At 40.0% G+C, this 26,619-nt stretch overlaps 1 protein-coding gene across 1 annotated transcript in view; it reads left to right on the forward strand.

Annotated features, from left to right (window-relative positions):
- The window catches only part of Cog5 (component of oligomeric golgi complex 5), a 277,239-nt gene that overhangs the window by 210,407 nt on the left and 40,213 nt on the right, over window positions 1-26,619 (forward strand). The window contains exons 13-16 of the mRNA XM_005076235.4: window positions 3,019-3,180; window positions 5,995-6,094; window positions 24,055-24,165; window positions 25,036-25,098. Coding sequence (XP_005076292.1) covers window positions 3,019-3,180; window positions 5,995-6,094; window positions 24,055-24,165; window positions 25,036-25,098 — 436 coding nt within the window. The remainder of the gene's footprint in view (window positions 1-3,018; window positions 3,181-5,994; window positions 6,095-24,054; window positions 24,166-25,035; window positions 25,099-26,619) is intronic.

The following is a 26,619-nucleotide window of genomic DNA, read 5'->3' on the forward strand; positions in this document are numbered from 1 at the left end:
CAAGACCACCAACATTAGAGAATATTTATGCATATATCTGAGAGCTGACTTATATCTAGACTATATAAATATTTCCATGTCTAATTAAAAATGGACAAAAGATCAAAATTGACATATCTCCAAAGAACATCCATGGCCTATAAACACATAAAAAGAGGCTGAACATCAAGGTAGGATAGGCAAAAAGACTACTGTGCTTATGATCAGAGAGAGGTAGCAGAATGTATTAGCAAGTATGTAGAGAAACCAGAACCATTCTATGCTGGTGGTGGAAATCTGAAATGACACAGGACTTTGAAAAGCAGTTTGGGGTGAATGTTGGCTGGAGAGATGGTTCAGAGGTTAAGAGCACTGAGTTCAATTCCTAGAAACCACATGGTGGCTCCCAGCCATCTATAATGGGATCTGATGCTCTCTTCTGGTGTGCAGGTGTACTTGCAGAGAGAGCAAGCCTCAAAAATTTTTTTCTTAAGTTTAAGAAAAAAGGAAATGAAAAGGAGTTTGGCATTTCCTCAAACTACTAAATAGATCGCTTCCATGTGACCAGTATTTTCATTCCTAGGTCTGTAACGAGGAGAAATAAAAACATGTTCATACAAAACTTTGTATACAAATGCTATGAGTTAAAAGGTGGAAGTATCCTAAATATTGCTTGTAATATTGATAAGTGAAAAAAGCTTTATCAATAAATGAACCTTTCTTACTCATAAAAAAAAGCACTAATAAAAGTGCCAATGAAGAGCTGAGAACATGGGTGAACTTTGAAGACGTTGCATCATGTGAAATGACAGAAACCAATGGCAAAGCACGCACCATTCAGATGAAAGTCTAGAATAATAGTATCTGAGGAAACAAAATGTAGCTTAGTAGTCATACAGAATTGCGCATAAAGTATGTATGTATGTTGGTTGAGTTAAGGTTTTTGTGGGGGCGGTTTAGAGACGGGATTCAACTGTGTAGCCCTGCCTGTCCAGGAACTCTCTGTAAACCAGGCTGAACTCAATCTTAGAAATTCTCACTGGAATTAAAAGTGTGTGCCACCATGCCAGCTTCTTTCTCTATTTTTTTAAAATTTATCTTACTTTATGTATAAATACCTGCATGTATATATGTGTACCACATGGCCATGGAAATTATCAGGAGGTGTTGACCCCCCTGAAACTGGGATTATAAATGTTTGTGAGCCATCACGAAGGTGCTAGGAAATCAAGTCAGGTCCTCTACAAGAATAGGCAGTGCTCTTAACCACTGAGCCATCACTTGAGTGTGCTGACTAGTGATTTCAGGGATCTTAAGTATAAAACTATTGAAATGTAGACTTTAAGAAATTGAATTGTGTAATATGTAAATTTATTTTAATAAAAAACTCTTTTAGTGAAAAAGGAAGAGGTACATTTTTTTCTGAAAATATTTGTTATTTTAAAATAAAGAAATGTACTTTTTAGATCAACTAATAGAAAAATCATAGAAGACAGATCAGATTTCAAATAAAACAAAATAGAGCATGCCCAGTTGAGGAAATTTGTAGTCAGCCGCTTTGGCAGTGAGACTGAGCAGCTTTTGTGGTGGAGCTGTGGCTGTGGGTTGGCCTGCAGGCCTCTTGATACTAAACATTGTGAAAATGGTTAATGGCATTGGCTTTCTCCCCGATATCTCACTTTAGTTTCCTTCTAGCACTTACTGCTGTCATTATAAATTGAGCTCATTCATGACTTACTTAGAAAAATGTGTGAATGAATATTCTGCTCAAATGTATGTCTGTGTGCCATTTGCATGTCTAATACCCATGGATCCCAGAAGAAGGTGTTTGTTCCCTTGAAGCTGCCATGTGGGTGTTGAAATTTGAACCCAGGTCCTCTGAAAAAGCAGCCAATGTTCTTAACCACCACAGACTGCCTGTCCAGCCTGATGGCTGACTCTTTGTGTATCTTGTTAGCTTGTGAGCTTTCTAAGACGAGTGTACTACTTTTTAACCAAGCACATTGCAAAATTTCCATGTCAATGAACTACTTGGCAGATTATAAAGACTCAGTGATACTTGTGGGCAGAGAAGAGATAGAAAAGTGTGGAACATATACAAAGTCACCTTTATAGTTGAACTTCACCAGCCCCCTTCCCACTGGACTGCAAAGTACTATTTATTTTTATCTTCTCACCACTTATCAAAGTGTCTGGCTCCTAGTTCCAGGAAATGTGTGTTGAGTGAAATGCCTACTGAATGAGAAAGATAACTGGGGCATTGTGCATCGAGAGCCAAGGAGCAGTCTGACCTCTAGGCTTGTGGGTTGTCAAGAGGGGTGAGAAAAGAGATGTTGCCTATGCACAGAGAGGAGGTCAGATGTTGTCATGGTTGACATGTACGACAAAGGGAAGTTTGTGGAAACACTAGTGAAGGGACGGTAAGGCGGGCAACAATCACAGCAGTAAGGCAGTTTAGTGACAGCGACGAACGAAAAATGCTGCAAGCTCTAGTCATTGCCTGCAGGGATTGCGGGGACTTTGGTAAACTCAAGTTTTGTTTGTGGAGAACACTGTAAAGCAAATGAACACTCCTCTCTGACACTTATGCTGTTGTAGGACTTTCACAAGCTTTCCTTCATTTTGCCTCATTCTTGCTAATATCCCAAGAATGGAAATCTGTTGAAGGCCTGTATCCTTCCCCTAAGTTTGTGGAAGATAGCAGCTGGGAATAGAAAGGGTTGAGCTAATGTGAGAGGAATCTGCTGGCTGCCTCTCTTGGATGCTCTTGATCGCCTATAAATGGAATAGAATTGATAGGCTCCTGCCATGTTCTTTTAGTTTCGGGGGACAGCCAATCCCATAACTGGTGGCTAAGATTTGCATTTAAAATGCTTCTGTAAGCCTTAGTAGGTGTCCAGGTGTGAAACATGTTTCTGAAAGTGCTTATATCTTTTAAAACAAATTCTTGTTAATAGTTAAACTCATTAGAGTTTGAAATGTACTTATAACTACAGTTTATAACTATTACTTACCTTTTAAAATATTTTATTTTCACAGTCCAGAAAAGGCTTTGAAAGATTCACTACAACCCTATGAGGCTGCTTATCTCTCAAAATCCCTATCTCGACTCTTCGATCCCATCAACTTGGTTTTCCCGCCTGGTGGGCGTAACCCCCCTTCCTCTGATGAGCTTGATGGCATCATTAAAACTATAGCAAGGTATGTGTTTTTTGTATATGTCAGGCTATCTGCCATGTTTGCCATGGTACTACACTTTAAATGTACCTCAAAATAAATTATTCAAGTAATTAGGCTTTCCATTAAATTGAATTTTATAGTGAGTGATTGTTCACATAGTGCTTGAGATTCTAATCAGTAAAGTCATTATTTAAATGATTCAGTGTGTCGATTGCAGAAATCATCTTTTGTGGCTGGGCGGTAATGGCGCACACCTTTAATTCCAGCACCTGAGAGGCAAAGGCAGTTGGATCACTTGAGTTCAAGGCCCACCTGGTCTACAGAGCGAGTTCCAGGACAGCCTCCAGTGAAACCCTGTCTCAAAACACACACAAAACAAACAAACAAAAACAAACACAAAACCATCTGTTATAATTAATTTGTATCTTAGCAAGATGAAATTACATATAGTTCTTTATACTCTACTATCTTCCTAATTAGTATTATATAGGAAAACATCGCTAAATTGTACAAACTGATGACCAAAGACAGAGACTTTAACACAGGATGCACTTCTGAGAGAAACAGGATTGATAATTCTGATTAGCCTATCTGTGTAGCAGGCTTTCTTTTGGGACACCAACCAGCTCCCAAATCAAGACGCAGAGACTTATTAGTGATTGTAAATGCCCAGCCTTATCTTACGCTTGCCCACTAGCTTTAATACTTAAGTTAACCTGTTTCTCTCCATCCACATTTTGCCTTGGTGCTTTTCAGCTTTCTTTCATTCTGTCTGACCAACTCTGTGTCTGTCTGTCTGGCCCTACCTATCCCTCTACTATCTAGCTATTCGCTGTTCACATTTTTATTAGACCAATTAGGTGCCTTTGTCAGGCAAGGTAAAACAGTAACTCATCTTTGCATAATTAAACAAATGCAGCAAAAACAAATGTGACACACCTTCATATAGTTAAAGTAGTTTTCCACAACATATTCAAGCGAATGTGAATGGCTTACAAAGGGAAGGTATCCAGCGGAGGGTTTCTTGAGCACTTGTAGACAAATGCAGTTATACTGTGGCTTCAGAGGTATCCAGCCAGATTACAGGTTAGAACCACAGTCTCTTCCATAGCTGGCAAGTTGTCATGACAGTACTTTCATTATTAACATTTTGAGGAGTGAAAACAGTGAGTGGCTGGGTAGTACGGAACCATGAGGTAGAACTCTTTAAGTGCTTTCAGTCCACAGATTGGAAGACGGCACTTTGCAGATGTGACATGTAGTGCACACCTGCAGCTGTGAATACACCCGTACAGTGCTTGAGCTGACCTACACCTCTCTCCGTGTGCTTTGAGTTGACAAAGTCTTGACAGTGAGCTTCTCAACTTAGCGACTTTTGCCTTCTTAGTGTGCTCTAGTTGGCAAGGTGCTGAATTCTACTTGGTTTCTGTTACCTAGTTCTGTAAATGCTAGGGAGGTTGGTCACCAAGGATGACAGTGCTGTAGTCAATTGTCATCTGGGGTTTGAAGAAGGCTGTTTACGCCAGTGTTTAATAAAGTGTAAAAGCGAGCAGTTTCAGTATTACATGAAAGGGCATTTTGTCATATGCACTATGTACCACTGTTGTTTCAAACCCTCAGTTTATTTTGTCATATGTACTATGTACCACTGTTGTTTCAAACCCTCAGTTTATTTTGTCATATGCACTATGTACCACTGTTGTTTCAAACCCTCAGTTTATTTTGTCATATGTACTATGTACCACTGTTGTTTCAAACCCTCAGTTTATTTTGTCATATGCACTATGTACCACTGTTGTTTCAAACCCTCAGTTTATTTTGTCATATGCACTATGTACCACTGTTGTTTCAAACCCTCAGTTTATTTTGTCATATGCACTATGTACCACTGTTGTTTCAAACCCTCAGTTTATTTTGTCATATGCACTATGTACCACTGTTGTTTCAAACCCTCAGTTTATTTTCTGTTTTTATTTTGAGACCCTGTCTTTATATAGCCCTGACTGTTCTAGAACTCTTTATATAAACTAACCTGACCTCCAACTCTAGATATCTGCTTGTCTCTGCCTCCCAAGTACTTAAAGTCAGCCAGGGCCTGTAGTTTCCTTAGTTTCTTTAAAAAATTAATCCGGCAAGTGCCAAAATTTCATACACCTCATGGTTTTCATGAAATTTTTAATTCTTGGCATTCTTTCCATGGTTTTTGAGAAAAATGTCCTCTTTTCTTCTACAGTTAAATCAAATGCCCTATCTGTTTACTGTTAAAGTTGACAGGGAACATGACAGAGAAATACTTAAGAATCTAAAATTTTAAACATTAAAATTATACTCCCATACTATCCATATATTTAAAGTTATTATTTACAAAGCAGAATTAGCTGGTATAGTTTATACAGAACCCAAGTGTCCTTATATGTCATATGTAATTTATATGTTTAGGCTATGTCCCTCCAAGGTCATCATTTCCATTCAAGAGCTGTCATTTCCTTGCAGATGTCTGTGACATGCAATGCTGCTAATTGTACTTATCAGTATCAGCAAGAGTGCTACTTTCAATCTGTACATAATTTACTCTCTTAATCACAGATTGAACCCACACGTGGCTTGCTTTTATTACTGTGAAACTGATCATTAACAAAGATATCTCAAACCCTGTTTTCCTGATGCTGCATTTAGGGAGAAAAATGACACATTGTAACCAGTTTCTGGAAGCAATCAGTGAAGTCTGTATAGAGATTTAACATCTTTCTTCCTGGGTTTCAGGTTCTATGACACTCATTAATTTGTTGATGAATTATGTTACTAATAATTGATATCTGCTTTTGTTTTCTCTAGTGAACTCAATGTAGCTGCTGTTGATGCAAACCTCACATTAGCTGTGTCAAAAAATGTAGCAAAGACCATCCAGTTATATGGTGTGAAATCAGAGCAACTTGTAAGTGGTATCCCTTTATTTATAAACTTTAATGATTTGGCTAAAAATTCCTAGTTATATGTTCATTGAGTGACCATAACAAACATTGTAACAGTTAAATGATCCATTTATACTTACGTCTGAATTGTTGTAGTTGGTTTTGTAATTTTTAGACTAGCATGCTAAGTAATTTACATGAGCTGACCCCACAATGGTAATTATATTATGAAGCTTCCTATTTTCAGTTCCAAATTGTGATTGCTAATATGGTGCAATTTTCCATTCATTTGTTCTTGTAATTTTGACATAATTTAGAGGCATGTTGTTTTTTTAAGCTCTGTTTATTGAAAAAGAGCCATACAGAGACACAGGAGCTGCTGGCATACAATCGGATGACTAATTTTTCTTTCAGTCCTTATTTGTAGATGTTCATAGCTTAAAACACACACAAACATGGTTTATTGCCATAAATAAAGTTTATAGCTTTAATTAATGCAGTAATGGCAAAGGGCTTTGAAAATGGAAACTATGTTAACTAATGATTGATTACGTGACAATCTGTGGCCTGAAATCTCTTGTTCCTCCCTAAGCAATGATGAAGACTAATAAAAAGTCATCATTTCCTTTTTTAATAGAATTCTTTCTGTGTCTGAAATAATTTTACTTTTCAACCTTCATTTTATTGGCTAAAGGAAGCCTAATCATTAAATAAAATTACAAAGGCCATAATTTATTTTAAAACATATTACTAAAATCTGCTTAGTTACTAGTAGTTACTATTTCTTTCCAGTAAATAACAGTTTCTGCTACCGCATTTTAAAATTTTGACACATTTCCTCTTTTATTTTGAAATTATGGTCATTGATTTATTTGCATATTTGCCCTCATATACATATACATATATATATTTTTTTATAATCATAGATCATCAGTACATGTATATTTACCTGTAGCTGGGAGTTTCTCTCCCGCCTCCAGTTCCCCAATAGCCATTCAGAGGCTTAATATTAATTATAAACTGTTTGGTTATTAGCTCAGGGTTATTATTAATTAGCTCCTACAACTAAATGAACCCATTTCTATTAGTTTATATTTTACCACGAGGCTTAGCTTGTTTCCTCACATCGTGCTTCTCCAGTTGCTGCTGACGTTTCTCAGACTCCCCCTTCTTTTCCCTGTATCTTTGCTTGGATTTCCTGCCTGGCTCGCTTCTGCCTGGCTGTTGGCCAAGTCAGCTTCTTTATTAGCCAATGGTAATGGAACATTCACAGCCCACAGAAAGACATCTTACATCAATTTCCCCTAGGACTTTGCTGCTGTTATCACAGGTATATATAATGTAAACCCATGTCTCTATAAGGATGAATCTTTAAATCCTTTTTGACCAGAGAATCCCCAGTTTTTTCTTGTATTTTTGAAACACAGTCACTTGTCTTGACTTGTTATATAACCTAGTCTGATCTGTGTTCCTTAGCAAACTTACCATCTGTCTTAGTCACTGTTCTGTTGCTGTGAAGAAATAACCATTGCCAAAGTCCAACTTCAGCGGGGTTCAGGTCCCAAAGAGGAGGTGTGGAGTCTGTGAAGGAGGGAGATTGGCATGATCTGAGGGGGAACCGGGGTGGCTGCCCGCTTATTGAAAATAGGCTATATCTTATATCCTACCTAATTGCATATAGTTTAGCCACAAGCATTATGGAAAGCAGACTCAATGATTCTAGGTAAAAGTGGTCACCATTTTTATTACAGTATTCTTCCTGAAGCAGAAAGCAGTAAGCTTAGCCACACTCTAAATGCCTGTTTTCCTTTAATGTTCAGTAACCCCGCCAGGTGCACTCTTACTTCTTGCTGCACAGTCTCAGCCTTTGGGGTCAGGAGGGGGTCAGACATTGAGTTATGAGAAACAAACCCATAAGAGCAGTTTTTATTCCTCAAGGGTCATGTTGTAGTGTTTGTACCTTGAGCACAGCAAGCATCGAGCTGTTTCCTAATTGCACTCCCTTGTAGTTCCTATAATATGAGCCTGTTCTCCTCATATCTTCTCCAAAGGGAAGGACCCAACATCTTACTCCTTTTCCATTATACCACACCATCCTGATTTCTTTAGTGTATGCTCCTGTGCATAGCAGAGGGAGAGCAAGCCAGTCTAACTTCTTAACAGAATATGTTCCCTGTGGAGCACACAGGATGAAGCCATCAATCCTGGGCACTGCTCTTGCCCTTAATGGCCTCAGGCTTGGGATCTGGGCCATCGTTTCTCTTGATTGTGTGCTTTTCATTCTTGGAGCCAGATGTGCTCAGTTAGTAAGTCTTTAACTTCTCTATTCTTGGTGTGATGGGGGCAGGACCTCAGTGAGGATTCCTGTGTGGGAGTAGGCAGAGGTATCACACTCGTTATACTAAAGAATTATTTGGTTTAAGGAAACTGCCATTTTATACATTGCATCCTCCACCAAAGGCCACATGCATTTTCCCAAAAGAAAAGACATAAGGAAAATTCCACAACACGTGATGAAAATGTCTGAAAGTGAAAGATGCAGAAGAACTGTGATCTGCATTTAGACTGCTGCAAATGCATCACACCGTGAGAAGGCAGCTCTCTCTCGGGAGAGAACGCGTTCTGGGGCTTGCTTCCAGGTTCAGGGTTAGGCCACGAGCCTCCTGGCAGGCAGCATGGTGATGTGGAGGCACACGCTGGAGCAGTAGCTGAGAACTACATCCTGATCTGTAGGCACAGAGGGAAACTCTGGGCTTGGCGTACACTTTTGAAACACTTCCCCACATAAGGCTACACCTCCTAATCCTTTTAGTCCTTTCAGATAATGTCACTCCCCAATGCTATTCCTATTCAAACCACCATGCCATTCCAACTGGTGTCTGGCAGTTCAGAAAATCTATTCTTATCTACTTCTTGTTTAACCAGTTGTCCTCACACTTTACTGAATATAGAACCTAGAAATACCATTTTACGGTATATAAACATCTGTTCTATAAACACATTCATACTGCATAGGACACATGGTGTTTCTATAGGTATGGTCTTGTGCTTTTTTTAATTTAAATTAGAGACAAGCTTGTTTCACATGTCAATCCCAGCTCCCTCTTACTCCCCTCCTCCCTTGCCCTCCACCAACTCTTCCCAACCCCCACTCAATCCCCACTCCATTCCCCAGGGAGGGTGAAGCCCATCATTGGGGATTTCCAGAGTCTGTCATATCATCTGGGGCAGGGACTAGGCCCTCCCCCATGTGTCCAGGCTGAGAGAGCATCCCTCCATGTAGAATGGGCTCCCAAAGTCCATTTGTATGCCAGGAATAGATTTCTGAGGCCTCCTCACTTACACCCACATTCGGGGGTCTGGATCAGTCCCATGCTGGCCTCTCAGCCATCAGTCTAGGGTCTAAGAGCTAACCCTTGGTCAGGTCAGCAGTTTCTGTGGGCTTCAGTTTATGCTGGAGAGGATGTCGAAAAGGGGGGACACTCCTCCACTGCTGGTGAGAGTGCAAACTCGTACAGCCACTCTGGAAATCAGTATGGAGATTCCTCAGGAAAATGGGAGTCAGTCTATCACAAGATCCAGCAATTCCATTCTTAGGCATATACCCAAAAGATGCCCATTCACACAACAAAGACATGTGTGTGAGAGCAGCTGGGAGGCCCAAGGTTAACACTGGGTGTCTTCTTTGTTCACTGTCCCTTATATCTCTAGGCAAAGTCTCAGTGAACCTAGAGCTTGCCATTTTTGCTAGTCTGGTTAGACACTGTAGTCCAGGGATGCGCTGACTCAACCTTCTGAGTTTTTGGATTACAGGTGAGCCACCACATACCCTGGATTTTAAGTGGGTTTAGAATATCTGGGTCCTGGTCGTCATGCTTGCACAGCACTGAGCTGTCTTCCCCTCTCCCTGGGTTCAGTGACATGGGTTTCACATGAAAGCGCTAAGCAATGAGACATATACCCTTTATCTCTTATGTTTATACTGTGTGTGTATGTACATGCATACACATATACCCTTATTCATGTGTGTGTGCAGGTGTGGGTACACATAGTCTATTTTCATGGAGATTGAGGCCAGAGGTTGATGTCATGTTCTTTCTTAATCACTCCATCTTATTTTTGAGTAGGTTTTCTCACTGAACCTGGAGTTTACTGATTTGGCATTTTTTTTCCTCCAGTTTTTCAAAACAGTGTTTCTCTGTGGCTTTGGAGGCTGTCCTGGAATTAACTCTTGTAGACCAGGCTAGTCTCGAACTCACAGAGATCTGCCTGCCACTGCCTCTGGAGTGATGGGATTTAAGGCATATGCCACCTGATTTGGCAATATTAACTCACCAGCAAACCCCAAGGATCCTCTTGTTTCCACTTCTCCACTGCTGGGGGTGTGTCTTAGGGTTTTTAATTGCTGTAAAAAGACACCACCATGACCATGGCAACTCATATAAAGGAAGCATTTAATTGAGGGGCAGCTTACACAGTTTCAAAGTTCAGTCCATTATCATCATGACGGGAGCTTGGCAGCGGCAGGCAGGCATAATGCTGGATCTGTTGAGGGTCCTACATCCTACAGGCAGCAGGAGGTTAACGGAGACACTGGGTGGTATTCTGAATATAGGAAACCTCAAAGCCTGCCTCCACAGTGACAAACTTCCTCCAACAAGGTCATACCCACTCCCACTAGTTCCCTTCCCTATGAGATTGTGGGGCAGTTGGATTTGCACTACTGCAGAGTGTAGGGATGCGGGTCTGCATCTGAACGCAGGTCCTCATGCTGCTCCCTCGCATTCTCACTATGTGCTTTTCCAGAGGGCGTCATACGAATACCAGCTTCCTGGGCACTCCTTTGTTTACAGTGAGACCAGTACTTTGTATGTTATCTTCATTTAAAATTTCACTATTCTTTTATATTGGCAATCATTGTAAAAATATGATTAAATCACTTAGTGTAATTTTGTGTTCAGAACACGTGTGTATACAGATTAAGAATATAGCTCAAAGCCTGACTTGGTGGCACACTCTTTTATAACAGCACTTGGGAAGCAGATACAGACCTCTGTGAGTTTGAGGCCAGCCGGGTCTATATAGAGAGTTCCAGGACATCCAGGGCTATATAAAGAGACCTGGTATCCAAAAACAAACAAACAAGAGCCAGGCCCCAATTTGATTCCCAGCACTACTAAACCAACAAATGAAAGCAAAACTCACACCTGTACATTCATTTAGGTGTGTATATTATCATTTTTATTGAAAATAGTTAATGTTAATGTGCTCGAAATTTGTTTATATATTATGAAATAGGAAAAAAATCACTGGTCTGTATAATAAAGTTTGAATGAATGTTTTTCTCTATCCTCTGTATATTGAAAAGAAATTAAAGTGTTATGATAAGGAACTGCTATAGAGTTTTATACTCTCAAGATTGTAAATTATTATAATTAAGAAAATTATAAGCATATCTATTAATAAGATTGATTTTAAGAGATGGATTATTGGGTATTTTCTAGCACTAAAACTATTACATGTAAATGTCAAATGTTGTGAACTGTGAAATGGACATGTAACTAAGTTGTAGACAGAGTGACGTTTAGTGGAATGTCTCCATCTTAGTGCAGAGCAGCAGCTTTGTATGAGGTCAGTAGTTCTAGTGTGTTGTTTTAAACTTTGTGAATATATACTTCATTTCATGAATAACTTTGTAAGTGACTTGGAGACTGATATTCATTCACTTTGAAAGAAAACCTGTAATGATGACAAACGGGAAGCCATGATATGTGCAAAGGTAGAGGGAAAAAGTTCTGAGTGAACTTTAAAGACAGCACCTCCAAAGATGCTGTTGAATCCCTTGCGTGTTGGCCGTTGGCCACTGGGCATGCAGCCCACCCCTCGCTGTGTATGGGAGGCCTTGTTTCCTGTGTGAGCTCCGTCCACTCTGGCTGCCACCCTCTCCCTGTCTCCTGTTTGCTGTTGTTCTCTGAGCCTTGCAGGCATTTGGCAGGGACAGCCCATTTAGGACTGAGTGTTCCAAAGTTTTTCACTCTGCTCATTGTCCCATTGTGTGTCTCTGTATTTACTCCTGTGTGTGGAAAGAGGAAGCTTCTCTGATTGGCTGAACAAGGTATGGATCTATGAGTATAAAGGAATGTTGTTTGGAGTCATGTTATTGCTACATTCCTTTAGCAGAACAGTAGTATTTGGTTTCCTCCTAGGTCCATGACATATCTAGTCTCAGGTTCTTGCTCACCCCCCCCACCCTCCCCAAGCAACATTGGGTATAGGTTCCCATGGAGTGGCCTTAACCCAGATTAGATATTGTCTGGTTACTCCTGTAATGTGAAGTTCACAGAGTCTAGTAAAGGTTTTCAAGAATTTGTTTAGTTATCACATAGGGTAAACACTGATATAGAATTCAGGGTTAGAAGCCTCCGCTGTCCCAGCCACCTTCACCCAGTGTTCTCTCCAGGGTAGGAGGGGTTTGCGGAGGGTGGGGGGGTGAAGAGCAAGCAGCCCACTCTGGTTCAGCCACCGAAGAGAGCGCTCCAGCAGGAGAGTGAGAGACCCTTTTCCTTCCGTTTATAAGTTGTCATGTAGCAGACAAGGCCACACCCTAGGACTTGCTGCCCCATTGGCTAAATGGATTGAAATCCCACAGCATACTTCTACAAGCTTTGTGCCAGTATCTTGGAGACAGGTGACTCTTGTAAATTGAAGGGTTTGTAGCTGGGCTTGTGTTTATTTTTATCCTTTGGTAACATGCAGAGAACCTTCTAGCACCATGGATACTAGTTTGTAAGAGTGGAAGCTTTAACTAGGTAACAGCTTAACTTCTCCATGGTCAGTGAGTTATGTCAGTGGTATCTTCAGCATTGGGGCCTTACTGTCAGTTTGTGAAGAGCCACCAATAGCCTTGACAGTAGCCAGGGTTGTTTGGGGCTTCCCATAGGGCCCCTTTGACCAACAACTCATGTGATGTAACCCATTCCCTGTAGTAGAAGCTTCATTTGGTGGCAAGAGATGTCTAGTTGGGGGCTTTGTTTCCCCACGGTTTGGTGATTTAATTTAGACCACTTTATATATATAAATATATATATGTATATAAATATTTCAATATATATTGAAATATTGAAAACTCCTATTGTATTAGGTTTCCATACAACACCTCAAATGGCCCTTAATTTAGCTATCCCTCCCCACATTGCCTCCCTTGCTCTACCCTCCCTATTTGATTTTGATCTTCCCATTGCAGCACCAAACTTTTTTTTTTTAAGTTTTTACGAGACAGGGTTTCTCTGTATTGTTTTGGAGGCTGTCGGTCCAGCCCAGCCTCAAACTCACAGAGATCCACCTGCCTCTGCCTCCCAAGTGCTGGGATTAAAGGCATGCGCCACCACCGCCCAGCTAGCACCAAACTTTTCTATTTTCTTTTCCTAACAATGTCCATCCCTCCCCCCTAGTCCCTTACTTTCTACCTAACCTCTGTAGTTATACATATTGTAGCCTGATTATTTAATTTAACAGCTAAAACCTACATATAAACGAGTACATACCATATTTGTCTTTCTGGGTCTAAGTTACACCACTCAGGATGATTTTTTTTTTCCTAATCCCATCCATCTACCTAGGAATTTCGTGATTTCCTGGAGTGGGCCTCAAGTCAAATCAGACACTGGTTGGTTACAAGCTTTGTGCCACCATTGCCTGGGTATATTTTGCAGGCAGGACAGATTGCAGATCAAAGGTTTTGTGCTTGGGTTGGCATTTACATTTCTCTTTAGATAGACTGCAGTTGTCCTTCCGGTACCTAAGACGATACAGTGTGGGATGAAGATTCTGTGTAGGCACTAGGTCAGCTTCCATGTTCAGGGAGTATGTGGGTGCTGTCTTCAGTAATGGGGCCTTGCTGTCAGTCTGTACAGAGCAACCTTTTTATTGTCAACATCCTGGATTGTTTGGGGATTTTCTTTGGAACCCATTAGCCAACAAGTCAATTGGTTGAAACCCAGTCCCAGTACTGGAAGCTTCATTTGGGGACAAGAGATGGCCAGTTGGGACTCTGTCTCCCTCATGATTAATATGTCCTTAGGATCACTTTCAGATATTTTAGGAAGCTTCCACTGCACTAAGTTTCCATACCACCCCTCAAATGACCCCCAGTTCCGTCTTTTCCCCAAATCCCTTCCCTCACCTGGATCTTCCCAGTCCTGCCCCTCTACCCCAGGCCACCCATAAAATCTATTTCCCCCTGCCAGAGAGACCCATGTGTCCCTTCCTCTGTATCTATCTTCTCTGTAGAGATTGTCCCTGCTTATCACTGATTTATCATTTATTTAATGGCTAATAGCCACATATAAGTGAATACATGCTGTTGTGCCCAAACTCTGAACCCCAAAATCACCAGCAGACCCCGATCCAATGCAAAAGCAGAGTCTTTAATTTTACAAGTTACCCCATCCATCCAACACAGGTGTGAAGTAGGAGGGCTTCAAGCAGCAGTGGGGCAGGGCATATATTGGGGTAGAGTAAGGGGCGTGTCTGAGGGTCCACTAGTTGCATAGCAACAGTCTCAGGATTGGTGCACCTCCAGGCTTGGGCACCCTGTCCTGAGTTGATTGGTCAGATGCAGTTGCAGGAAGGTTGCTGTGTCTGGAGGCCATCCCAGGGCAAGCTGCCAGCAAACTTGTTCTTGGTTCCTTACCACATGGAGGGCATCTGGCTTCCTAGTGATTAGGGCGAGGTCAGGCAAGGTCAAGAGCTCAGCACTTGCTGCTGAGTCAGGGGCCTGCATCTTTCTGGGTCTTTTATGCAGCCTGTCATGGCTGCCAAAGCAGGGGGCTGGGTGAGGGTCTGGGCCCTTCAATACTGTATTCATCTTTCTGGGTCTAGATTACTTCATTCAGGATATTTTCTCTAGTTCCGTCCATTTGCCTGCAAATTTCATGAAGTCATAATTTTTTACAGTTGAATAATACTCCATTGTGAAATGTGCTGAATTTTATTTGTTCAGTCTTCTGCTGAGGGCGTCTAGGTCGTGTTCAAGTCTGGCTATCATGAACAGCCGTCAGGAGTGCTCATGACTGAACAAGTGTGTCTGTAGTGGGATGGAATGGCCCTGGTGTATATGTCCAAGAGTCATAAAGCTGGATCATGATGTAGATGGACTCCCAGCTTTCTGAGGAACTGCCACTCTGATTTCCATAGTGACTGTACAAGCTTATACTCTCACCAGCAGTGCATAAGTATCCCCCTTACTTCACATCAGTACCAGTATGAGTTGTCTTTTGTTTTATTGATCTTAGCTCTTCTGACGGGTGTTAACATGGAATCTCAAAGTAGTGTAGGTTTATATTTCCCTGATGACTTTTAGCCTTTTGAGTTTCCTCTTTTGAGAACTCTGTTTAGATCAGTATGCCATTTTTATATTGGATTCTTTGTTTTCTTGGTCCAGAATTTTTTAGTTATTTATATTTTGCATATTAGCCATCTATTGAGTGTGCAGTTGGTAAAAATCTTTTCTTATTCTGTAGGCTGCTGCTTTGTCCAAATGACAGCAACTTTTGCTGTGCTATTTTCAGTTTCATGCAATCTCTTTTAGTGTTTGTGCTATCAGTTTAGTTTTGTAGAGGGTGATAAGATTGTATCTATTTCAGCTCTTCTATGTGTAGCCCTCAAGTTTGTCCAGTGATGCAGGGTCCTTGCAAGCATCATGGCCAGCAGCAAAATGATCCAGCTGAGGTGCTGGGCCACACTTAAGGAGTTTGACACCAAGGGGGTTATTTTTATACATTTAAACACAGTAAGACTTTGGAAACAAGTTTCCTTGTGACACGGATTGTGTTTTAGCTATCCTAGGTTTTGTCTGTATATGTCTTCCCATATAAAGCTGAAAATTACCTTTTCAAGATCTGTGAAGAATTGTGTTGCAATTTTTATGGGGATTGCCTTGAATCTGTAGATTGTTTTTGGTGCGAAGGCCATTTTTACTGTATTATTCCTATTAATCCATGACCATGGGAGATCTTTCCATTTTCTGTTATATTCTTGAATTTCTTAAGTGTCTTAAAACTTTTGTCATACAAGTCTTTTATTTGCTTGGCTAGAGTTACCCTGTTGTGCCCAAATTCTGAACCCCGAAATCACCAAAAGACCCATTCTGATGCTGAAAGCCACGGTTTTATTGTCTAATGAGTTAACTGTATTAGCTCAGGCCTTCTGTCCCTCTGACATGGGGGGAGAGAGAAAAATGACCTGAAGTAGCCTCGAGGCAGGGAATTTATTGGGTAGAGCAAGGGGAGTGAACCACTGACTGCATTTGGGTTATTGTGCCATCTGTTGAAAAATGCAGACAGGATATAGACTAGGGTTTTTTCATAGATTTTTGTCTGGTGAGTCAGAAGACATGGTTACTTTCTGGAGTCCTGCTAAGAGGACAAGAGGGGGCCACAATTTTGGTCCTGATGCCTTTTGTATACATGAGAGGTAGACTAGATAATCTGAAGATCATATTAAAAGCTCATCAGTAATAGTAAATTTAACTTTTTATGTAGGATTTACTTTGCTATGACTCTCAAAATAGAACAGAAATCATGTTAGAGTATAGTGGAATAATCTTTTTGTACAGTGTGAAAATGTGTCTTTGCCAAGGTACCTTTTGATTGGTTTACTAAAGAGCCTAATGGCCAATAACTAGGCAGGAAGAGGTTAGCCAGAACTTCAGGGCAGAGGGAGAAAAAGAGATGAATCTAGGCTCACGAGAGGTGCCAGAGAAATTGGAGAGGAAACAGGGTGAAATATGGAAGACAGACGAAAGTAGATTAATATAAACAGGTTAGTTTAAGTTATAAGGACTAGTGGGGTCGGGAGGTGGTGGTGCAGAGGCAGAGGCAGAGGCAGGTGGATCTCTGTGAGTTAGACCAGCCTAATCTACAGAGCGAGTTCCAGGATGTGCTCCAAAACTACAGAGAAACTCTGTCTCAAAAAACAAAACAAAATAAAAAAAAACAATAGTGATGGGGGATGTCCTTCTGCATGCTATGAATGTTTATCTTATTGATGAATAAAACTGTTTTGGCCAGTGGACAGGCAGAGTGTAGCCAGGCAAGAAGTGTAGGCGTGGCTACCAGACTAGGAGAATGCTGGGAAGAGGAACAGAGTGTGTGTCTCGTGTAAGATGCCGTGTTGCTACCAGGAAGATAGGATGCCTGGGTATTCTCCAGTAAGCCAGCACCATGTGTAGATACATAGATTAATAGAAATGGGCTAATAGTTAAAAGAGAGCTGTTCAATAAGAAGCCTGAGCTATCAGCCAAACAATTTATAATTAATGTAAGCCACCACTGTGTGTTTATTTGGGACTACCGCAGGACTGCATGGCACAGAAACTTCCATCAACTAACTAGTGGGACAAGCCGAAGCTATAGGCTGCACTTTGGTAATAAGTTTCTGGTCATTATTTGGGAGCTAGCTGGCAGGACAGAGAAAGATGCCTGGACATGGTGTCCAGTGTGGGGCTCAAATACCCAAACTTAGAGCCTGAGACAGCTAAGTAACGTTCAGGACCAAGAGCCAGATGTGACTTTCTAGTCCTGCAGTCTCTCAGGTAGGCCCAGGCTTGCATGCAGAGGAGCGAGCCACCGTGTGCTAAGCTGAGGCCTGTGGTGGCTGACATAGAAGTTAGAATTTGTGTCTCACAGTCAGGGAACACTTTGAACAGGTTACAGTGTGTTAAAAATGTGTGTAAACCTAGACAAGAAAAGAAAATGAGTATAGACAGTTATAGAAAAAAGTGAATAGTTTATAAATAATCAAATAAAATCTTCAAAGAAATATAAAAAGTGAGCCATGTCAAGGTGAAAAGTGCACAGGGAGTCTGGATCCTGTATGGTACACTGTTGACTTTAAACTTTTTTAATGTTGATGAGTGAATGACAACTGTTGAGAGACATGGAATTGTAAGAGGGACTGCTGAATTAAACCAACCTGGATACCTTAGGAATGCCTTAACTTTAAATGAAAGTCAAACTTTAAAATGAAAGTCAAAAAAGTATTATATTAGGGAAGAGGTTATACTTATTCTACAGGAAACGAATGGCTATGGATTCCTTCAAGGTTAGTAGAGATCATGTTTGTTCAGGGAAGTCCCCCTGAAAATCTTGACTAAAGACAAAAAATAAATCTAAATAACTACAAAACAGATGATAATATAAGCTGATCCTTTGACATGGGAACAATCCTGAGACTGGACGAGACATGATAAATCTTGTGAGCTTCAGTGTCCTCATGATTTATTGTTACATGCCATCCTTTCATATGGCATGGATAGAGATTTGGTTATGCAGTCCAAACAGACTTATAAAGAAGTTAACAGATGCCTTTTACCTGCTGAAACATAAAACAAAAAATCATCATTAGCTGGCATGTGCTTGCTGTACTTTCCATATTTGTGTTAATGCAGATATATTTGTTACCTTTAAAAGCTTGTATGTTTTCAGAAAAAAAGAATCAGACACAAAAAAAGACAAATAGTCCAAGTGATCCATTGCTCAGAGTGCCCCTGTTGCAGTACCTCAGAGTTCTGCATCCAAAACACTTCAAGGCTGCTGGCTGACATGGTCCAGCCTCAGACTCTTCTATCCAGGACTACAAATAAGCTTTGCCCTTTCCCATTGCTCAGGGGCTGGACAACAAATGTTATGACTCGCTATCCCAGGACTTGACCATTATCCTAATTTTCTCAGGCCCCCCAAGGATGCCATTGCCTCTAGACAATAGGAAGCTGTTTAGGGAACACATGCCCATATTCCCAAGAGGTGGGGTGGGTGTTTTTGACCATTCAGTGGGTTATGGACGTCTGTCATCATTTAGGGGGATTGGTTACAAGTCGTTGTCAGTTGTACTCAAGAAAAAAGCAGAACAAAGGAGATCAGATTCAGGGATCTCTTTCTGAAGGGAAAAAGTGGGGATATAGTATAGAAATGATGGGATAAAAGAGTGAATTATTGAGTCTACATTTGAACAACCATTAGTCGCAAGTATTTTAGATTGGTATAGATTTTTGCATATTGATACAAATTTAAGCTTATTTTTTGTTTTACTGTATATATGTTTCTATTGTTGTTTAAAAATGTAATATATAATTTAAAAATCAGGTTAGTAGTTAGCCATATATAATTAAACTTGTAGTCATGTTAGGTATATTTTCAAGGTTAAACAGAGAATATTTTAGATAGAGAGATAGTCTTCAAACACTTCAGAGGCCTACAGAGTATGGCATTTAAGATGTTTAATAACCTAAGGATTTTCATGACAGTGAGACTTATTTGCTCCTGACAGCATCAATTTCATCAGAAGGGATGATGGGCATTGAAGAACCTCCAGTGGGGTTTGCTTTCATTGTCACCATTTGGGCAAGAAACTGCCCTTGCCTTGACTTCTGACAGTATGCTGTCCAAACTGGAGAAGCAGGACACAAATAAAGTGACTGCCAATCTTTGCCAAGACAGGGTAGGACAGTCCTTTAAAAATTCCTGTTTCAAGGCTAGAGAGATCTTAGAAGCTAAATGCATTGGCTGTTCTTCCAGGAGTCTGAGTTCAATTCCCAGCACCCACATGCTGCTCACAATATAACATGACAGGCAAAACACCCATATACATTAAATCCTAGAAAAAGCCCTGCTTCACATAAAAGTCTGTCACATATTCAAGGCATGTAGACTGAATATGGATGCCTAATTACCGAGAAATCTCAAGTGACAGTCCAGACACCTAGCTGTTTCTGTCATTTCTATAGTTTTGGAAAGTGGCTTGGTCTGCATTTCCTGTTTACTCAGGTAATATTATATTTCTTGGGTCTCTGATGGAGTTGAAGGTAAGGTGGTTATAGTTACACTTTTCTTTGTTTCCAAATTCAAAAAAGAAATTCACAAAAATGGTATAAAATGTATAAGGTTGAGAGACATAAAAGCTTAAATTGTGTATCTAAGAAAATATTTTGAAGTCTAAAAAGATAGTTTTTAGATGATAATAAAAGTTATAATAAAAATGATTTAGGTGTATGTCACTATTGCCTAGTTTACAGGTGTGATAGGAACCTTTATTCCCAGTATTTGGGAGGCAGAGGTAGGTCGACCTCTGTCGTTTTGAGGCCAGCCTGGTCTACAGAGCAAGTTCCAGGACAGCCAGGGCTACACTGAGAAACCCTGTCTTGAAAAACCAAAAAAAAAAAAAAAAAAAGAAAGGAAAAGAAAAACCCATAGCATTAATGGAGAGCATGAGTATGTAGAGCACTAATTTGGTATTTCCATGAAATTTAGGAAGAAAATTGTTCTTTTATAATTTGGAATGTATAATGCATTTTCTAGTAATTGTTGTTTTTAGACATTTTTCTGAGTCACCTTTAGTGCCCTCTACAGATAATTTTCATCCATTTTCTGTATGGAAACTATGAGCAAGCCTTCCCTTGATGGCCAGTTTTCATTCTGATTCAGGTGCTTGGGGAGCTCCTGCTATTTCATTCACAAACTAATAGGAGATGCAGCATTCTTTAGCTCTGTATTTTTCTGTACAGATCTGGGCTCTCAGTTTCCCAGATCCAGAATTCATGGACTGCTCCTACCACAGAGATATAATCTCAATATATAGTATCTCAGAAACATATTTTTCATAGTTAAATTAAGAAGGAATATTATTTCTTTCTTGTACCTAGGAATTATTTTGTTATGCAAGGATTTGTTTAGCTTTTAGATTTGTTTGTGGATCTGTGTGTGAGAGACAGATGTCTGAAAGTTAAATACAATTCTTTTGGTTTCCACCATTTCTTCATACATAGTATGATTGCCCATGTATATGTTTCTCATTTTATTATGTTGAATATCTTACAGGTTAGTCATTTCCAATAACTGATTTGAAATAGCAACCATGACTCTAGTAGCTCTCGAGTCATTGACTAGATGTGTATAAAGCATTTCTCTGTGACATTCTGCACAAAACTAGTGACAACTAGGGAGCTAACCCATGTGAAATACTATAATTTTTTATGTTCAATATTAAACAATAAAGCTTTGTAAATTCCAACAGTATGGTAATATTGCCACTAATTTTAAGTTTTTGAGGGATTTTTGGTTGAGTCTAAATCTAATTTGAAATACTGTTATTGTCAGATATGGTGGTTCATGTTGAGCATAATCTCAACACTCAGGCTCAGGTGGAGGCTGAAGCAGGAGGTCTGCAGCAATTGTGAAAGCCAGTCTGTGATAAGCAGTAGGTTCTAGGCCAGCCAGGGCTACAGAGTCAAGGCGAGTGAAAAGAGGAAATAAGAGAAGGGAAAGGGAGGGGAAGGAAGGGAGGGGACGACAGTGAAGGACAGGAGGAAGGAAACTACTAAGTAGAAAAGAATTGAGAGGGTTGGAGAGTGGTTTTAGTGGTTAGCAGTACTGCTGCTCTCACAGAGAACCCAGGCTTGCTTCCTATTTACTGCCATATGACTCACCACCATTCATTCCTAACTCCAGTTCCAGAGGATGTGGTGCCCTCTCCTCATGTCATGGGCTCATGCTTGCAGATGGTGCACATACAGAGTCTCAGGCACACACATGTCCATGTGAAATGAATAATTTTAGATAGATACTAAGATCTAAAGCAAAGGCATAGGATCTGGTATGAGGGAGTTGGTGACAAAGGAAGCATGGAGAATTCTGGGTTGCTAGCCCAGAATGCTCATAGTAGGGCATAGCATTTGCTGAGATACAAGAAAATTGAAAGGAGAATAGAAGCAGTGAAGAGAAGTCAAGCTGTGAAGGAACAATCCAGAGAGGCCAAGAGAGGACACGGTGGCATTCATAGGGCATTTTTAAAAGATGCGCTTTAGGGCACCTGACTCAGCAATTCCGGTGTCCATATTGGTCATGTATTCACACCCAGATTTACCCCATAAGAGTGCTTATGCCCATTTGTCCCTCACTCAGTGCAAATAATAGTCTTTCATTACTGTGGATTTCCCTATCCTAGGTGTCTCACAGAAATATAATCATTTATTATATGACCTATTATGACTAGCTTCTTCTACTTAAAATGTTTTCAGGATTCCTCCATGAGAAACCATGTATTAGAACTATGTTCAGTTTCTATTGCCAAATAATGTTGATTGTCTGCATTTTTATCTTATTTCTAAGTTGGTTGATATTTGATTATTTTTACTTATGAATGATATTCCAATGAACATGTGATTGTGTGCATACATCTGAGTGAATTACGAGGTTACATAGTTAAATTTGAATTCCCTTTTGAGGAACTACTAATCCAAAGTGATTACTCTATTCTGTGCCTCCGAGAGCTATTGTGAGCACTCATTTTTTCCAGCCCCTTGCCAGCATGTGAGTCTGTATTATTCTGTATAGTTTCCTAGTGGATGTCAAGTCAGCTTCTGTATCTACAAACGTCATAACATGCCCAGCCCTCCCTTAATGAAAGGAGTTCCTGCTTTCTAGCAGTGATCTCTCTGTAATCTCAATTTTAAACATTGTACTGGTCCAGGACATAACTTTTGTTTCTTCAAACAAGTTCTGTTGGCCTTGAATTCCCATGCCTTAGCATCTTTGAAAGCTGTGACTACAAGCATGTACTGTGTGCCCTGAAGCTTGTGACGTAAATGCCCATTATAGTGAGATTCACACCTGCACACAAACACACACACACACACACACACACACACACACACACACACACACACACATGCTGAGCCCTCTCCTGCAAGACTGATGTTTCAGATTGGGTTAGTTTTCCACAGTGTAGGTTAAGTTGGATTTGTGGACTCTTCTGAATGCCAATTGTTTTTGACATAGTTACCATAGGAAAAGAAGATTTTTTTCTATTTTACATACTTTAAGTAGAAATGTTTTAGAACATTATTTGATTTCAAGTTAGAATCTGCCCTTGCTGTAAGTAAAAGTAAATGAGTTCTTTAACCTGATGTCAAGAGGTCTTAGAGGTCCTAGGTTGACTTCATAACTTGTATGATGGGTGAGAACTTTAATAAAGTAGTATTGCCTGTATAAAAGTTAGAATTGCTAAAGCTTTTTGAAATTCTACTTTATTACAAATATAAATTGAAAAAGTAGGGGTTAATTTAGTTTTGATTGATATATATATATGTATACACACACACACACACACATATATATATATATACACACACACATACATATGAATATCAAAAGAAAGGAGAAAGAAAAGGTAGCCATCGCCTTTCTGGTAGTTAATTTGGATTATAGAACAGCAGAAAGACGCTTTCAGATCTATCTCCTAAAAGCCTGGTTTCCATATCTTGAGACTTGTGCCAGTTATGTCCTGGTCAGGTTTGCCTTTAGATAATAATGTTACAGAGAATTAGGTTATGATGGGATCAGCATGTCAATGGATGACACATGGGTTTTGTTCCTTGCAGCTGATAGAGATGAGTTTAATAAGGTAGTCTATATATATCCTTCCCTTAAAACTGTATTTAGAAGTAAAGATCAGGAAGGGGAAGTTCTTAGTATTACTTTTTACCGCTCTCCCACACAAAATAATCATGGGCAATTTCTCTCTAAAACACTGAAAAATAAGATGATGACTACCTCTTTCCACCTCTTGTTTCCATGGAGTATTAAGATGGTTGTGAAATATGTACAAGGTTCTTCCTTGCTTTTAACAATATGACTTGAGTGTCAGTTGCCAGTGCTTTTGAGGTTACTGTGATGGTGTGTCAGAGACACACGCCCCAAGAGCCTGTCAGCCATGGATCTGAAAAGAGACATCTTCAGAAGGCCAATTGAGTTAGCACTGAGGTGTTATCTCTATGGAGATTTCTGGTTCCTCAAGTCCAAAGTTCTGTTTAGCATAATCTGAATTCTTCATACTTTGTCATCAGGATACACACTTCTTCCTGGTTAAAAGAAGCAATAAGAGGTACAGTTTTTCATCTTGGTATGTCTTTGTATGTTGACTTTTATAGCTCTGTACTCAAGGAGATGCAAGCCAGGTGATTGGGCCTCTCACTGAAGGACAGAAGAGAAATGTAGGAGTGGTGAACTCCCTGTTTAAGCTGTACCAAGCAGTAGCAAAGGTAACCTTTATCTTTATTGCATAAAGAAATATTTAGGAGACCCAAAGGGTGCTGAACCTCTAAGCCAGGTTTGGTGGTGCATTGCCTATAACCACAGCACTTGAGAGGCTAGGGCAGAAGCGTGGGGCGGGAGGTGTGGGTAGGCCAGTGTGAGCTACATAGCAAGACCCATTCAAGAAACAAAAGGAGAGAAAGGGGCCGGCCACAACAACAAAACTCAAATGTGATCTTTGTTCTCCTCATAACGTGGTCTTTAGCATTAATTTTCATTAGCTCTTATTTGGGGGTAATTTTTAAAAATTCTTTCATTGGTTTGTACTTCTTAAACATGTATTTTATACATTAATGAAACATATTCTGAAGAATTACCTGGTAGGTGTCAGAAACTTAAAAATGACAAGATATGTTTAAGGGTACACAACCCACTTTCTTTTGTCATTTTTCTGTTGCACCAGGGGACATTAGTGTGGTTCTAGTCAGCGTGATTTCAGTGGCCTAATTGATATTTGTATCGATTTGTAGAAATTCAGACATCTGAATTTTATACTTTAAATATTGTGAAAACAATAGTCAGTCTAAAGAAAAGTGGAATGTTTTTAAAGAAATAAGTAAATATGGGATTCTTCTGATCTTTATCTTATCAGTAAAATTGAATTTTTAATGATTCCACTGTGAAATGTCTGTTTGCTTTGTACTAAAAATTTTCAATGAACTCATTTTTAAAGCAAGTATGAGATATTAGTATTATTATAAAGTAATGATAATATTTTAATGTATCTTCTGGGAAGTTTGTCATATTATGGTAAGAATTAGTGTTTACAAAAATAAATGACTTAAGCAAAATTGTAACTGCATCAAACTCTGTTCTAGGTGGTTGCTGGTCAGAGCTCATTCCCGTCAGCAGCTGAGCAAACTGTAACCTCAGCCCTAAAGGTAATTAGATTTAATCTTTGGCTTTATAGCTATTGAAGCAGTCCTAAAGTTATTTGGCTTAGTAGAAGATAATTTCAGAATAATTCAGTATGACCTGTATATACCCAAAGTAACATATTGTTAATTATTCTGCAGAAGAGATTCATACATGTTTGCACTTTCCAGAATTTAAAATTGTGCTCTCTCACTCTGTGGACTGTGTCTGACTTCAGACACTTGCATATACGGAGGAGTTTTGTAGTATGCCCTGTTATCTTGTAGACACTTGCATATTCAGAGGAGTTTTGTAGTGTGTCCTGTTATCTTGCAGCAGTTCCTAGTGACATACCAGCGCAGTGTTTCTTCACCAGTTGGCTTGTCCCTAAGCGCTGTCTGACAATGCTGTAGACATTTGGGTTGCTGTAAGTCAGGGTGGGATTCTACAACAATCTAGTGAATGAAGACCATCTCCTAAGCATTTTGTAATGTAAAGGACAGTCACCCCACAACCCAGAACCAATCCCAGATGTCAGAAAGGCCAACGTTTCAAAATCCTACTTCTGCAGGAAAATGTAAAGTTAGGGTATATTCTCATTTTCACACATGCCAAGGGAAAATACCTCTTTTCTAATACTGAGGAAGTTAGGGTTGGTTTGCTTGTTTTTGTTTTGAAATAGTGTAGCCCTGACTGGCCTGGGAATCACTGTGTAGATCAGGCTGGGTTTGAACTCCCTGAGCTGTGCCTCCCAGCGCTAAGATCAAAGGCATGTGTCACCATGCCTCGCTTTTAAGAAGTTCAATAAACGTTAATTTTTGTGTAAGATTCAGAGGCTTAAGTACTTACATTATAAAACGTTAAACATCAACCAAATTAGACGTTCCTATGATGTAATAGATACCTTTCATTCATCATCACTGCTTGCCAGAACAGTACAGTAACCTTCATGCTATGTAGTCTTGTTTCCATTTTGTATTATGAACAGCAAGCTCTCACGGTCATAAGCCTAATAAGCACAGATCTTAGTGGTCCAGAAGACACTCACCATTGGACTGTGCTACCCTGACTCACTCATTACCTTATCATTACTACGTGAGGCCCTATTAACAGATTCTGAAACCAGACAACCTGTTCGTCCCATCTCAGCTGTCTAACCAGCTATAATCTTGGTCAGATTAATTCACTCTCCTTGCCTTAGTTCCAAGATTTATAAAATGCTACAATATACCCATGTGATAACAAATGTAAACTGTTACATTGGATTTAGATCATGAAGAAAGAGTCTACAAATAAACACAGGACAAATGCATTCAAAGAAGAATTGAAGAAAGAAAGAACTCGGGAGAGTGTGTCACAAATCTTCAAGGAAAGGGGAAATGTAGAAACCAGATATAGTCCGTAGGTTCTGTGGCTGGGGCCACACAGGCAGCAGTGGCATGGCGTGTGCTGTGTGCAGAGGTGTGACGTGTCGAGGACAAGAGCAGAGACACGTGCACATTCCATGTCCTCCTCTTCCCCAGTGTGCTTATCCACTAAACACAGAA

Source organism: Mesocricetus auratus, unplaced genomic scaffold, assembly GCF_017639785.1.
Source record: "Mesocricetus auratus isolate SY011 unplaced genomic scaffold, BCM_Maur_2.0 Super-Scaffold_15014, whole genome shotgun sequence".
In the NCBI taxonomy this organism is placed as follows: Eukaryota; Metazoa; Chordata; class Mammalia; order Rodentia; family Cricetidae; genus Mesocricetus; species Mesocricetus auratus.